The following is a 15,197-nucleotide window of genomic DNA, read 5'->3' on the forward strand; positions in this document are numbered from 1 at the left end:
GGAAGAAGATATTTGCAAATGACATATCAGATAAAGGGTTAGTATCCAAAATCTATAAAGAACTTACCAAACTCAACACCTGAAAAACAAATAATCCAGTGGAGAAATGGGCAGAAGACATGAATAGACACTTTTCCAAAGCAAACATCCAAATGGCCAACAGACACATGAAAATACGCTCAACATCGTGCATCATCAGGGAAATACAAATCAAAACCACAATGAGATACCACCTAGCAGCAGTGAGAGTGGTTAAAATTAACAACTCAGGCAACAACAGAGGTTGACCTGGCCATGGAGAAATGGGAACCCTCTTGCACTGTTGGTGGGCATGCAAACTGGTGCAGCCACTCTGATAACAGTGTGGAAGTCCTCAAAAAATTGAAAATAGAATTACCATACACCTGAGTAATAGCACTATTAGGAATCTTTCCAAAAGATAAAGAAGTGCTGATTCATAGGGCACATGATACCCTATCAACGGACGAATGGATAAAGAAGATGTGTTTTATATACACTTGGCAATGAGAAAGAACGAAATCTTGCCACTTGCAAAAATGTGGTTGGAACTGGATGGTACCATGCTAAGTGATATAATTCAGTCAGAGTAAGACAGATATCATATGTTTTCACTCATATGTGGAATATGAGAAACTTTATAGAAGGCCATGGGGAAGATAAGGGGAAAAATAGCTTCAAACAGAGAGGTAGGCAAAACATAAGAGTCTCTTAAATACACAGAACAAACTGAGGGTTGACGCAGGGTGAGGGAGGGAATGGGTGATGGGCAATGAGGAAGCACTTGTTGGGATGAGCAGTGGGTGAGTGTTGTACGTAAGCAATGAATAATGGGACTGTACTCTCGAAACCAATGGCACCCTGTATGCACTGTATGTTAGCTAACTTGACAATAAGGTATATATTTTTTAAAAAGGCAGAGAAAAAAGGAGACAACTTATTCTTCTACTAATTATGGAATGGTGTTTCATTGTGGTTTTGCCTTCCTGAATGATTAATGACATTGAGCATGTTTTCATATATTTATTTCCTATCCCTGCAAATGTTCTGTGCGCCTTTCAAAATAATATGTATTCTGTTGTTCTTGGGTGAAGTGTTTTAAGCAGCAGACCCACAAGAAATAGACCTATTCGTGTCTTCATATATCTAAAATGTATTTCTTATAGGCTGGATATTGTTGGGCTTTGCTTTTTTGTTCGATATGATAATCTCTGCCTTTTAAACCTAGTGTTTAGACTTTTCACATTGAATTTGATCAATGAAATGGTTAGGTTTTAATCTATCATCTTGCTATTTTTTAATTTTCCTGTTAGTTTTTTTCTGTTTTGGATTTTGAGTAGTTTTTATAATTAAAATTTATCTATTTTGTTGGTGTATTAACTATATTATGTTTGTTCTATAATTTTAGTGGACAGACTTCAGTGTACACATCTTTAATTTATCATCAAATAGGGGTGCTTTAGTGGCTCAGTCAGTTAAGTTTCTGACTTTTGATCTCACACTACCTGAGATCAAGCCTCATGTCAGTCTCTGTACTAACAGCACAGAGCCTGCCTGGGATTGTCTCTGCCCATCCCCAACTCTCTAAAAATAAATAAATAAATTTAGGAAAAAAAATAAAATAAATTATCACAATCTACAATCAGTGTCATATCCCTTTAATATTTCTGCAATTACCATATATTTTAATTATTACATGAGCAAGTAATAGTTATTTAAATACAGAGTAATCTTTTCAATAAATCAAAATATCATAATGGTTTATTATATTTGTCAATATAGTTAATATTGGCCAATGTTCTTTATTTCTTTTTATGCATTTATATAAATCTACATTTCCATCTAGTATTACTTTTCTTCTGTTTGAATAACTTTCATTAACACTTCTTACAGCGCAGGTCAGAAAGAAAGGAATTCTTTCAGCTTTCCTATGTCTGAAAAAGCCTTTATTTTGCCCTAGAAATTATTTTGTCACATCTGGTTTTGAAAGGTATTTTCCCTGGGTATAGAATTCTACTTTGACAGTTTTTGTCCTACTCAATTATTACTAACATCATTTCTTATGAGAAGTATGCTGCCATCTTTATTTATCTTACTCTGCATATAATGTGTCTTTTTTCTCTAGAAGCCTTCAAGATTTTCTCTTCTCCCCTGGTTTTGAATAATGTGATGATGATGCATCTTAGTGTAATTTTTGTTTTCATTTTCTTATGCTAGAGGTTAAGCTTCTTGAGTCTATGGGTTTCTACTTTTGATCTAACTTGGTAACAAATGGCTATTATCTCCTCAATTTTTTTTTTTACTGTACCGATCTTTCTTCTTTGTCCTTTAGAATACTCCAATTACATGGTTTTGGGTGCTTTAAATGGTCTCATTGCTGTATATATTTTTTACTTTTTCTGTGTTTCTATTTTGCTATCATTATATCCTTAATAGTCTTTTCTTCTGTAATACTTAATTTATCATTCCTAATCAGTGTACTTTTCATTTTGTACATTGTATGTTTAGTTTATAGAAGTTAGGTTTGTCTTTTTTTTGTTTTTGTTTTATATAGCTTCCATATCTCCATTTCCATATCTTGTTCTCATATGGGATTGTTTTATACTGACTTTTCCATGGTTCTCTTTGTGTGATTGGTTTGAACAAATGATCCTCATAACTGAATGAAATAGCGTGGAAAGGGCCTTTACTGTGGTCATAGAAGAAAATGAGTGTTGGTTCTTTTACTCAACTTGCTAGATAAAATCGTTAGAAATTATCTATTGACCTCTCATCTGTAAAATGACAATAACGACAATGCTTTGTAAAGCATTGTGAAGTGTAATATATGTGACAGGAAGGGAGACAGAGTAAATAGCTAAACAAATATAAATGCCTATAATTATGATATTTTCAATGATTTGAGTTTTAGATTCTCCTTCCTAAACATTAAGATTTCTTCAACAAGGCACTTGCCTATTAGAACTTTTTTTTTTTAATGTCCTGTGGTGAGATACATTTAAATTTTTTTTAATGTTTGTTTATTTTTGAGAAAGACAGAGACAGGATGCAAGTGGGTTAGGGGCAGATAGAGAGGGAGACACAGAACCCGAAGCAAGCTCCAGGCTCCGAGCTGTCAGCACAGAGCCCGACATGAGGCTCCAACTCACGAGCTGTGAGATCATGACCTGAGCTGAAGTGAGATGCGCAACTGACTGAGCCACCCAGGCACCCCTCTATTAGAACTTCTTTTGTTCAGCTTTCAAATATTATCATACTTAAATACCCTTTATTTAGAAAAAAATAACTCTTCTATTGTCAAAGCTAGCCAAAGCGGCAACACCAGGCAGACTTGCCCATTCTCTCCTAACTTCTAAGGATGGACTCTCTCTGTCCCCAGCTGATAAGGGGAGGGGTGGGGGACTCTTAAGGGGAAGTAATCATCTTTCATATTTACCTCAGTGTCTGTAGTATCAAGAGTGAATTATTTCCCTAAAGATTGTCAGATATGGTACTGAAAAAAAAATGCCCAGGAAATCAAATTTTCACTTTATTGTTCTGGGTCATTAGAGATCTGCAAACTTCCATTTTGGCAAAATATGACTATCATGGTGATCTTCTTTTCCTGCCTTCAAAATGGTTGGTCTACACATGGGGTACACCCAAGAAGTAGGAGGAAGAACCAAGTAGAGGTTGACTGGAATTGTAATCTTTGGGTCTCAAAAACACTTGAAAGATCCAGATGGTTCTGGTGCCTTGACTAGATATAGTCTACTTAGGGGCAATTGCTTTAACCTACAAAGCCAAATTAATCACCAGGAGACCACCAGGATTTTCCTCCTTCCCTTCCTCACACAAAGCACAACTGATGGGTGTAAGGTGTTCTTATCACATAATGACCAATAACACATAACTTGTATGCTTTATTTTATAAAGATGAATTGGACTAATTGGTTAAAATGCAAGGAACCTTCCTGGCAAAAACTCTTGAGTGCTAGAGTTGAGAGACACATGGCCACAGGGCCAAGGCCATTATGGACCACATCGAAGTTAATGATATGAAAAGCTATTTAATAGTGATCAGGAATCAGACCAGAGTAGAGAGGATAGAAGGAAGAAGAAAGAGAAGTGGGAGGGAGAGCAGGAGGGATAGAGTGGCAGGATAGATGGAGGGAAAAGAGAAATAAGAAGTGGAGACAGGGAAAAACAGATACAGATGAACAAACTGTCAGAGAACAGAGAGGAAAAAAAGAGCATATTGACTGCTGCCATTTTGGAGTTCTTGTTTGCCTTTTCCTGGATTCCTGCAGGGGCTTTCTGTGTCTGTGTAATAAAATCTGTTTCAAAATAATCCCTTTTCCATAGACTAGTTTAAGTATAGCACCCTTATAGAATAGTCCTCACTGCCCCCAAGGGTTTGCTGTTTTTAATCCAACTGCTTCCTCAAGATTTGGGGGATTGTGTTTAAATTCTATTTAATTCTCAGTTTGCAACTAAGTACAAGGCCTTTTATACCTTGGCCTATGGACTATCACAGTGCTATCTCCAAGTATCTGTCCTGATCTGAAATTTTAGTGATTGTTGACTGGCAATCAACTCTCTTTGGAGACCTTAAGTTCACACTTCAGTGACTTCAGCCCAAATCTGTTTCCACATACTCTTCCTCTCCTTATTACAAAACCCTTAGTTTCTGGTATGAAGCAGTGATAAAGTAAAGCTTTTCTACAGACTCTGCTCTGTGGATGGGTAATGGCTCCATCTCATGTACTAAGTAAAAGGCAGTACTGGTTATTATATCTCCCTACTACCAGGCATACTCACAATACAGACAATGATTAGTAAACGAATTTCTAATCCCACAAAGTGTGACTAAACTCTTTGCTTTAGACAGTTATGGAACAATCTTCCTGACAAATGACTTCTTGATGTTAACACCATTGTTGTAAGCTAGCACAGACAACTGAGGAAATATTCCTTTCCCAAGTAGCCCAGAAAAGGCCTGTGCTAGTGATCTAGGCAATAAATCAAATCACTGATCACATGCAGGTTGTCATTTTAAAATATTGATCTGCTGTGCTATGGAGATATTTGTATTTAATTGTAGCATTTAAATAAGCTATCTCCTATAGAGCTTGGTTTATGCTTAATTCCTACTCAGCCCTCAGCTGAGCAGCACATGAAAAGGTGGGGAGCCATGAGCCTGAGGCACCCTGTGTGTCCCGTATCTGGTTAGCTGTAAATTGAACATGGCTGACATTCTTCAAATGGATCAAGGCAATTACGCCTTTCTAAACAACAATTTTATGAGTTTCTAGTGCTTACATGTTAAGAGTCTGCATGTACAGTGTCTCTTAAAAGAAATTTTATTGACTAAAGGTAGGGAGTAATTTTTTTGCACACTGTCCATGGTGAAACAGATTCACAGGGGCTAAAGGGCTTCTGGATGTCAAGAGGCATGTTTATCCAGAAAAGTTCTGGAACTTAAGTTTATCAAGTTGTAGTCTAGATGGATTTTTGGTATAATGTGAAGTCACTCTTCAAGTCAGTACTTTCCACTGGCCTTGTAAGTACAGCGATTTGCATAAATGGGCACTTAGGAAATGTGGGTGGAATTTGATATCCACTAAGCAAGTGGAGGTGGTTGTCTAGTCAATTACATAAGTAAGGTGTTTAAACACCATTGCTGTGCCTGTTCAACACCACCCTAAATAATGGGAATATGTTTGTACTCCTACCACAGGCATTGTGTTGACTAGACTATGTTATTAAAATAATTTTTTAGGGGCACATGGGTGGCTCAGTTGGTTCAGCATTGGACTTCAGCTCAGGTCATCATCTCACGAATGGTGGGTTTGAGTCCCACCTTGGGCTCTGGGCTGACAGCTCAGAGCCTGGAGCCTGCTTCAGATTTTATGTCTCCCTCTCTCTACCCCTCCCCTGCTCACACTCTGACTCTCTCTCTCTCTCTCTCTCTCTCTCAAAAGTAAATAATAATCATTTTTTAAAAATTACAATAATTCTTTAATACAAATTAAAAAAATAACTAACAAAGGGGAACCTTCTTGCTCTGTTTGTAGAAACACAAACAGGTACAGCCACTCTGGAAAATAGTATGGAGTTTCCTAAAAAGTTAAATATAGAATTATCCTATGATCCAGGATTTGCACTACTAGGTGTTTACCAAAATAATACAAAAATACTAACTCAAAATGATACATGTTTCCTGATGTTTATAACAATCTATACAATAGCCAAATAAGAAAAGAGCCCAAGTGTCCGATGACTGATGAATGGATAAAGATGTGAGACATACACACAATGGAATATTATTCAACCATGAAAAAGAATGAAATCTTGCCATTTGCAAATGACATGGATGGAGCTAGAGGGTAATACGATAAGTGAAATAAATCAGAGAAAGATAAATACCATATGATTTCACTCATATGTAGAATTTAAGAAATGAAGAAAGGGGAAAAAAGAAAGAGAGAGGGAAACCAAGCAACAGATTCTTAACCATAGAGAATTGATGGTTACCAGAGGGGAAGTGGATGGGGGATGGGTAAAATAGATGATGAGGATTAAGGAGAGTACTTGTGGTGAGCACCAGGTGATATATGAAAATGGTGAATCACTATATTATACACCTGAAATTAATATTACATTATATGCTAACTAAAAATTAAATAAAAACTTTAATTAAAAAATAACACATGTCTGCCAGCTTCCCTATAGGAGGGAGTCAGCATGAAGTTTTGTTTTCATTTTATAATTTAGCAAAAACAAAGCACCAACTATCAACCATAGAGTCTTGAAAGAATAGTATCTACATAACATAAATGTAAGCCTCTTAACTCCAAAATTTTATTCAAATAGGCAGATTATACTGCCATTTTCTCTCTAAAACCCACCGGAAGAAACTTACACCTTTTCCTCCTGGGGAAATTATTTGTGATAAGCATAAAACATTTCATTAACTATAGCATAGGAAAATAATATCGAATGTCATAATTAATTATGAAATGATCAAATATACAACTTACTAGGATCAAAGAGCAAAGATAACAAGCACCTTAGATTTATGTAATACTTTATCATTTCAAAGCACTTTCATATAGGTTATTTTAATAAATAGCCATATGATGCTTTAAAACTTGTATGTGTTTACAACCCCTCCTAACCTGTATTTCTGCAAGGGCTCAAATGGTCATGCCTCTGTTCTTGGCAGAAACCTTCTAGAGTGCCCCATTCTTAACTCATACAACATCCATAGTCTTATGAAGATTAAAATTTTAAACTTCTTTTTTTAACTCAAGGTAAGAGAGGTAAAATTAAAATAGAAATTACTTAGCATTAATCTCTTGAGAGTATCAGATTGCCATTAATGAGGGGTTATTAAACTTTCAAACAAAAAAAGTTTGAAAAATTACTTCATTTTCATTTTCATCTTATCAGCCTTGTGAGTGCCTGCCTTCTTCAGGTCAAAGGACTTTTCCCAAGAGAATAGTTTAGGTGTCAGAAAAAATACTCCTCTTTATTTTTACTTGCATCTTCTTTGTGGCTTCAGAACAGGGGACTGCTTTGTAGTCTTGGCTCTACCTACCTAATAGTCTTTTCACTAAAATGAGGGAGTTGAATAAAACAATCTCTCAGATCTGTGCTAATTTTAGTTCTCTAATTCTTTTCAGTAATACTTTCCTTTTACAGCATTTTGTTCATTAGTCTTCTCTTGGCCTCACTATTCAGAAGAGATTTTTTTGACATGAAAACATTATTGCCGTGTTTGCTATAAAGTCCTGAATCTTACCACAAGGGATGTGATTATGTTATTAATGCTAATAATTACAATTAATAATGATACTGCCATTTTTAATGCTTACCAAGTGCCATGAAATCTATACACATAATCTCAATAGGACAATCCTGTGAGGTATAGATTGTTACTATTTTTCATAGTGAAAAAGCTAAAGCTTAGAATTTAATTACCCAAAATGCAAACTATAGCCATACTATTCATAAGATATCCTATTTTCAGAATGTCAGGACACGTTTTTACACTCCAGTTCACAGGGCAGAACTGTCAAGGTAGTGGGAGGCATGGATGAGCTCATCTATGATTTGTATGCATTTTTCAAAATCTTCACATAAATTCAATATGAACTCATTTTCTTCTGCAAAAGAAAACTCCTTATAAAAGAAGATAAATTTGAAATTCTCATGCCTTTCATGGTAAAATGAAAGCATGCACAGGTAGATTCAAAATAATATTTTCTGGAACCAGCAATGTAGAAACTCACTATTATGGATGGAATGGTGGAGTTCTAGAAACCAGCAACAAAAAGACTTACTGCTGAAAATTTAGGCATTTGTTTTTGGTATTCTAGATGGGACAAATAGAAAACATGTGTGAGTATAACTTAACACTCACACATGGTCTGTAGAGCAAAAAATATTGTGAAAATATTATGCAAATTATATATATGTGTGTGTGTATATATATCCATATATATATACATATATATATATATATATATATATATATATGATATGAACAGCAGAGCGCAATGGGTTTGAATTTGAATTTCTCCTTCCTTGAAAATAGTGTTGCTTAAAAAATAGATATATTGTTATTGCCATTGTAGATAATGCATCTTCTCAAAATAAAAACCAAAGGCATACAGTACAGTGAATTATATAAAAACTTCCCCCAAATACAGATAATTCTTGTCTCAACTGTCTATTCCAGTATACTCTTCTGTATACATGCCACATCAATTATGAGGCTTTCTATCTTGTCTGGTGGGAACAAACTCAATTCCTGACCTGGATGAGCATCAGGCAGGCACACCTAGACCTTCTGGATAGTCCTTATCTTGTTCTTGGGTAGTGTCCTCACATGTATGCACTTATCATTACATTCTTCAGCTGATTTCTCAAGGGAACCCCTTGCAGTATTAAAATATTACAATAAGTATTTATACTATTGTATTCCTTTGTATGGATGCTTTATTTCACACACATAACTGGCAATCTATGGACAAAACATCTCTAGAACTTGGCTGTTGCTTGACATGTCTTGTGTTGACTCTCATACTGTTTTATTTAATTCTACTTATCAATTAAATTCAGATTTCCAGACTTTCTAATTCTAGTCAAGAGGGAATAATGGACTTGAGATACCTTCCCACACAAAAAACCAAAAAGTGGACAAAGTGAATGGTTTTTAATATACTGGAGATGTGCCAGGAAAGGACAGTGATCCCAAGGAAACAAAAAACAAATAAGGTGAGCCTTATGATTACTTCAGTTAACTGCCTTGAGGTGGTTTTCAGGTCACTGTGCAAGGAGAAGGAACTCAGGTGGAGTCCACTGGACTCTGAGTGAAAAACACAGAGCCAAAATCCAGGAAGACCAAGGCAGCTAAAGGCCACAGGCATAATGTCAAAAAGAACTGAACAGAAGGAAAAGTTTGACAATCTGCAGAGGGTTCCTCTTGAGTAATCAAGTAAGTCATGATAAGACATATTGAAACCACTCAAGGCCCAGGTAAGAGGCATCAAAAGAATTACAAATAACAGTGCCCAGCACTGACCAACACCAGAAATAGTGCTTGTTTCTACCTGGAAGACTTGAAAAATTTATCATTCATGAGTCAGTGGGGAAACTACACAGTAGAGTCTTGCTTCAGTATTGAGGAATAATTAGCCCAAAGTTGAGCACTATTTCATTTCAACTTAACAAATTCTAAAAGCAACATCCAAAAAAAACCCCAAACTGTTTCCATGTAACTTAATTATTTTTCACAGCAAAGCTCAGAAATATTTATAGGATGCCAGAAATATCCATCAACCAGCAAGGTAATTTTTGCAATCTGGCATCCTATATAAAGTTACCAGGCATGTGAAGCAGCAGGAAAATATGACACATAATGAAGAGAAAAATCTATCAGGCAAAACTTACTAAGAATGGAAAGAGATGTTAGAATTGGCAGTCAAGGACATCAAAACAGTTTTAAGTTGTGCATGTGTTAAAAAGTGAAGTAGAGAAAGACAATTTAAAGGGAATAAGAAGTGAATATTTTCAAAAAGCACATGTGATAAAGGACTATTATCCAAAACATTCAAAGACTTTTAAAACTCAACAATTAGAAAAAAAAAACAACACCTCTTCTTTAAAAATTCTTATAAAAACCTCACCAAAGAAGATATACAGACGGCAAATAAGCATTTGAAAGAATGCTGCATATCATATGTCATCAGAGAAATGACAGTGAATACAATATACCACGATGCACCTATCATAATGGCCAAAGCCTGGAACACAAACAATACCAAATGCTAAAGAAGATTCAGATGAACAGGAACCGTCATTCATTGCTGGTGGGAATGCCAAATGGTACACTCACTTTAAAAGACAGTTTGCTGGTTTTCTTACAAAACTAAACATATTCTTACCATACAATCCAGCAATTATGCCTCTTGGCATTTGCGCAAAGGAATTGAAAACTTATGTTCACACCAAAACTTGCATATGAAAGTTTATAGCAGCTTTATTCTTAATTGCCAAAATTTGGAAGCAACCAAGATGTTCCTCAGTAGGTCAACAGATAAATAAACTGTGACACAGCTAGACAATGGAATAAAATTCAGTGCTAAAAAGAAATGAACTATCAAACCATATAAAAGACATGGAGGAAATTGAATGTCTATTACTAAGAGAAAAAAGCCAACATGAAAAGGTTACATACTGTGTGATTCCAACCCTTTGACGTTCTTCAAAAGACAAAACTATGGAGACAGTAAAAAGATCACTGGTTGTCTGGAATTCTGGGATAAAGGGGGCTGAATAGGTGGAATAGGTGCAATAGGGGGATGAAAAGGATTTTTAATGCAAAGTACTCTAGAATTAGACTATTTTTCCAAGAGTCAGTTGCTCTAAGTTTGCCATAGTCCTGTCCTTTTTTGTTGCCCTTATCCTGCTTGATTCATTATTTTACTGCTTTCGAGGCTTGAAATTATGACTGTCAATTGATTTTTGCCTTCTGTTAACAAATGAAGGAATATAAAAATGGTTCCTTCTATCAGTGTGAAGGGAGGAACCATCCAAACTCATTCTATAGCACCCACTGTTATTTAGTCCCAACAAACTTCCCAAGTCTATTTCTCAACATTTCCCTCATCAGCCCATATACACAAGAAGAGCTTTTCATTTCTTACTCACTATTGCCTATATTCCCAAACAAGCTGGAGGTGTTAAGTTCACTTACTTAGCATGTTAACAAGATCCATGTTTAAACCATCAGCACAGAAAGGAGGAAAGAAAATGAAATGACTGTCCTTAAATTCAGGGTTAGGAATTTTCATTTCTACCAAATGCTAAGTGGAAGTAATTTTATGTCTCTAGAAAGAAAAGAACCCATGTCAGAAAAATAACTTTTTGCTGTTTAGTGTAAAATATAAGACGCTTAAAAATAAATGACCTCAAAGATAATGAGAGGTTGTAAAAGTTATCATCAACCATTTCATCATGGTGTAGGTGGGATGGGCCAGATCCTGCCCAAACCTATTGCCTTTAGATATAAATCTTCAGACGTCAAAATATTGGTCAATCAAGCCAGTAAATTCCTCATTGCGTTGGGTCAACCCAAGTTACAAAATTATTTATTCCTTTTTCTCCTGTAAAGTCACCCCAACCATGCCACCTTTTGTTTGAAATACTCTTTTTACTCACTTGCTTCCAAAGATAAAGAATAAAGAATGTGAGTATTAAGTGACTTCATAACAATCTTACTTTTTATATTTTTTTGCATAGATAGTATGAGATACTTATTGCTTCTATATACTTATTGCCACCTTTTGTTTGAAATACTCTTTCTACTCACTTGCTTCCAAAGATAAAGAATAAAGAATATAAGAGTATTAAGTGACTTCATAACAATCTTACTTTTTATATTTTTTGCATAGATAGTATGAGATACTTATTGCTTCTATATTTAGCATGCCTCCACTAAATTTATTCCCAAATGCATTAACAAGCATAATATTTTCACACTATGTACTTACAAATAAAACTTCTCATCCCATACTGGATTCAAGTTTCCAAAAATGGTTTTAGTTCTTCTTTTGTTCTTTCCAACTTGAACAGTAACATATGGGTCACTAGACCCTGTTTTGTCTTTTGCCTGCAAGCCTTGTGCGGAAACCACTGAAATAAGCCAAAATGGACATTTTAATATAAAGATTTCCTCAAACAAAAAAAGGGACTATTTATAATGAAGCATTTTCTAACACATTGTACACTGGGTTTCCAGATGCACTTCCAGGGCTTCTATTATGAACATTAGGACTTTAAAAAATACTTAATGTAATAATTAAAATGCTAAGTATTAAACCCTTCCTTGAATATTTGCTTTTGCTTGAAATGAATATTAACTATATACATACACTTTCATATACACATCAGCTATATACTTATATATAGATTACTGCATACACACATAGAGAAATAATGATGCACATACAGTATGCAAAAGTTTATCCAACATAATCCAAATGTCTGTAATTTAAACTGTACTTCTATTTATGAGCTTGCTGTTACTATTTTTTTTTTAGTTTGTTTATTTATTTTGAGACAGCATGAGCGTGGAAGGGGTGGAGGGAGAGGGAGAGAGAGAATCCCAAACAGGCTCCGCACTGTCAGCGGAGAGCCTGATTCGGGGCTTGATCTCATAGACCATGAGATTATTACCTGAACCCAAACCAAGAGTCATATCACCCCAAGTTTGCTATCACTATTGATCAAGTCAACCTAGTAAATAAAAAGCTTCTTTATCTTATAAGTGCCATATGAGTAAGTTAAGACGCTTGGTAACATTAACACAACATGCATGAGCTTGTTGTTAATGTTGTAAGCAACTTCAGGAGTTCATATTTTCAGACATCACTAAGCTCAAATTGCCTTGACTCTAGGATCAATTGTTTGAGGGGTATCGATCACGGATTAAGTAAAATAATGTGTGTTTTCTCATTAAGAAAAACTGACTAAAGAGATCTTTAGCTACTCTTGTAATTTATCAGTGGCAAACAGCTACAAAGCTAATCTCTTGGGAATTGTAGGGCATTGATGAGTCTATTGTAAAAGACTACCTTCTTCCTCTGGAAGAGCTTTTGATTAGAACAACCAACAGACTGAAATTACTTCAATTATCTAGTATATACATGAGAACTTTGAAATACAACTACACTGGTCAATACTGACAAGAAAGAAAAATTCTACTTACTTTACCTATTATTCTTATTATTAGCAGTGATTTCTAAGACATGTGAAAATCTCAGTGTGGAATCGAAATTTTAAAGATAACTACTTTTACCTGTAATGGTTATTTTTGCTGACCACTTAGATGTCCCATCCAGTACACTCTGCTTGGCCGCTTTTGTGTACTGCACGAAATCTTCTTTAGAAATCTGAAACATTTCCTGAATTACTTCAAACACCTCTGGCCTGTTTTTCTCCCTAATCTTCATTCTTTCTTTCATAGCTGTAATGATGGTCTGTGTCTTGTCTTCAGCACCATGCTTAGAACTCTTTTCTGCTGCTCCTATAATGGAAAAATCAATGGTGATGTACATGTATGTAAAGTTACTCTGTGATAGCCCGAGGGAGGGAGAAAAAGAAGGAATATGAGAATGAATAAATGCTTTAGTTTTAAGGAGAGATCAGGACAAAATCAGGACAAACAAATATTGCTGGACAATATTCAGAACTAGTCTTTTGAGTTAATGGCAAATAAATGGGCTTGCATGATTCCCAGTATTTTTCTGTTGTTATTTGATGAAATCAGGGGTTGTAGAAATATGTCATCCAAATTTTCAAAACAAACAGAATGCACACAATAATGATATTATATACTCCACATATATACCACACACAAATGTGAGAAATAGATTGTATATGTAAGGCAAGTGTCATTCAAAAATCAGAATTTCAAATACTTGTGTTCAAAGTGCTTACTTTTAATGATGGAATTTATTATAATTGAGTGCTTAAATTCTTCTTATAAAATAAACACTACCACTCTCTCTTATATATTGAAATATAGTGTTAGATTTTACTTGGAACTAAATTGGAAACCACTGGGCTAGGTGATCTCTAAATACCTGACAGACCACAGGCTTGAACGCTCATTCTGTGATATGGCCACACTTGTCAACAGGCTGAATTATTTCTACTTAAAACCCTTTTTGATTTCTAGTACTTTGGTGATTGGTCTCAACTTTCTGGGCATTTTTATTTATAACGCCAATCCTTTTGGCAGTGAAGGATCTCCAAAAGTCAGTTCTTGGGTCCCTCACATTCTCCAACTACCAGCAAGATACTCTCAATGTTCTGTGTGGCCTGTGGGTTGCACAATATTATACAACAGGTAAACAGCAAACCATGATTCCAACTCTCATGGTTCCTTAGTGAGAATGAAATGAGAATGCAAAACCCCAGGTACCAATACTGCAGGAATTGCCACTGCTGAAACCAAATATTTTTTGGATCAGAACAACTGAGATGTTTTGAAAAGAATAAAAACAAAACAACAAAACTCATGTTCATAGCTAGCAACAATTCCAATTTTCATCTAAATGACTGTATTATCCAACTTACAATTTTTTGAAATATTATATTCCTGAATTAGGCATACTAATATCTAGTGAAACATTTAGAGACTAAGTGGTATAATTTAATTAAAAAAAATTTTTAATGTTTACTTTTGAGAGAGAGAGACAGAGAGAGAGACAGAGAGAGAGACAGAGAGAGAGACAGAGAGAAGAAGAAAGAAGAAGAAGAAGAAGAAGAAGAAGAAGAAGAAGGAGGAGGAGGAGGAGGAGGAGGAGGAGCAGAGAGGGAGAGGAACACAGAATCCAAAGCAGACTCCAGGCTCTGAGCTGTCAGCACAGAGCCAGACGCAGGGCTCAAACTCATGAACTTTGATATCAGGATCTGAACCGAAGTCAGACACTTAACAGACTGAGCCGTGCAGGCATCCCTAAATGGGATAATTTATCTGCACCATTTCTACCACAAAGGATAGCTTCAGTAATGTTCTTTGAATATAAGTCTTTGCATGTTAAGCCCAATTTAGGCATAGAATCTAAGACAAAGAGGAAGAGGTCAGCTGTTAACTTGCCTTATAATAAATTCATAATCAATTT

At 35.4% G+C, this 15,197-nt stretch overlaps 1 protein-coding gene across 2 annotated transcripts in view; it reads right to left on the reverse strand.

Annotated features, from left to right (window-relative positions):
* The window catches only part of UNC13C (unc-13 homolog C), a 585,929-nt gene that overhangs the window by 332,012 nt on the left and 238,720 nt on the right, over positions 1-15,197 (reverse strand). For both annotated transcript variants that reach the window (XM_047074451.1, XM_047074449.1), the window contains 2 exons: positions 13,367-13,594; positions 12,060-12,201 (listed from right to left, as the gene is read on the reverse strand). In XM_047074451.1, coding sequence (XP_046930407.1) covers positions 12,060-12,201; positions 13,367-13,594 — 370 coding nt within the window. The remainder of the gene's footprint in view (positions 1-12,059; positions 12,202-13,366; positions 13,595-15,197) is intronic.

This window comes from Lynx rufus, unplaced genomic scaffold (assembly GCF_022079265.1).
Source record: "Lynx rufus isolate CCGP_SWC_20201006 ecotype Redwood Valley unplaced genomic scaffold, mLynRuf1.p SCAF_13, whole genome shotgun sequence".
Classification (NCBI taxonomy): domain Eukaryota; kingdom Metazoa; phylum Chordata; class Mammalia; order Carnivora; family Felidae; genus Lynx; species Lynx rufus.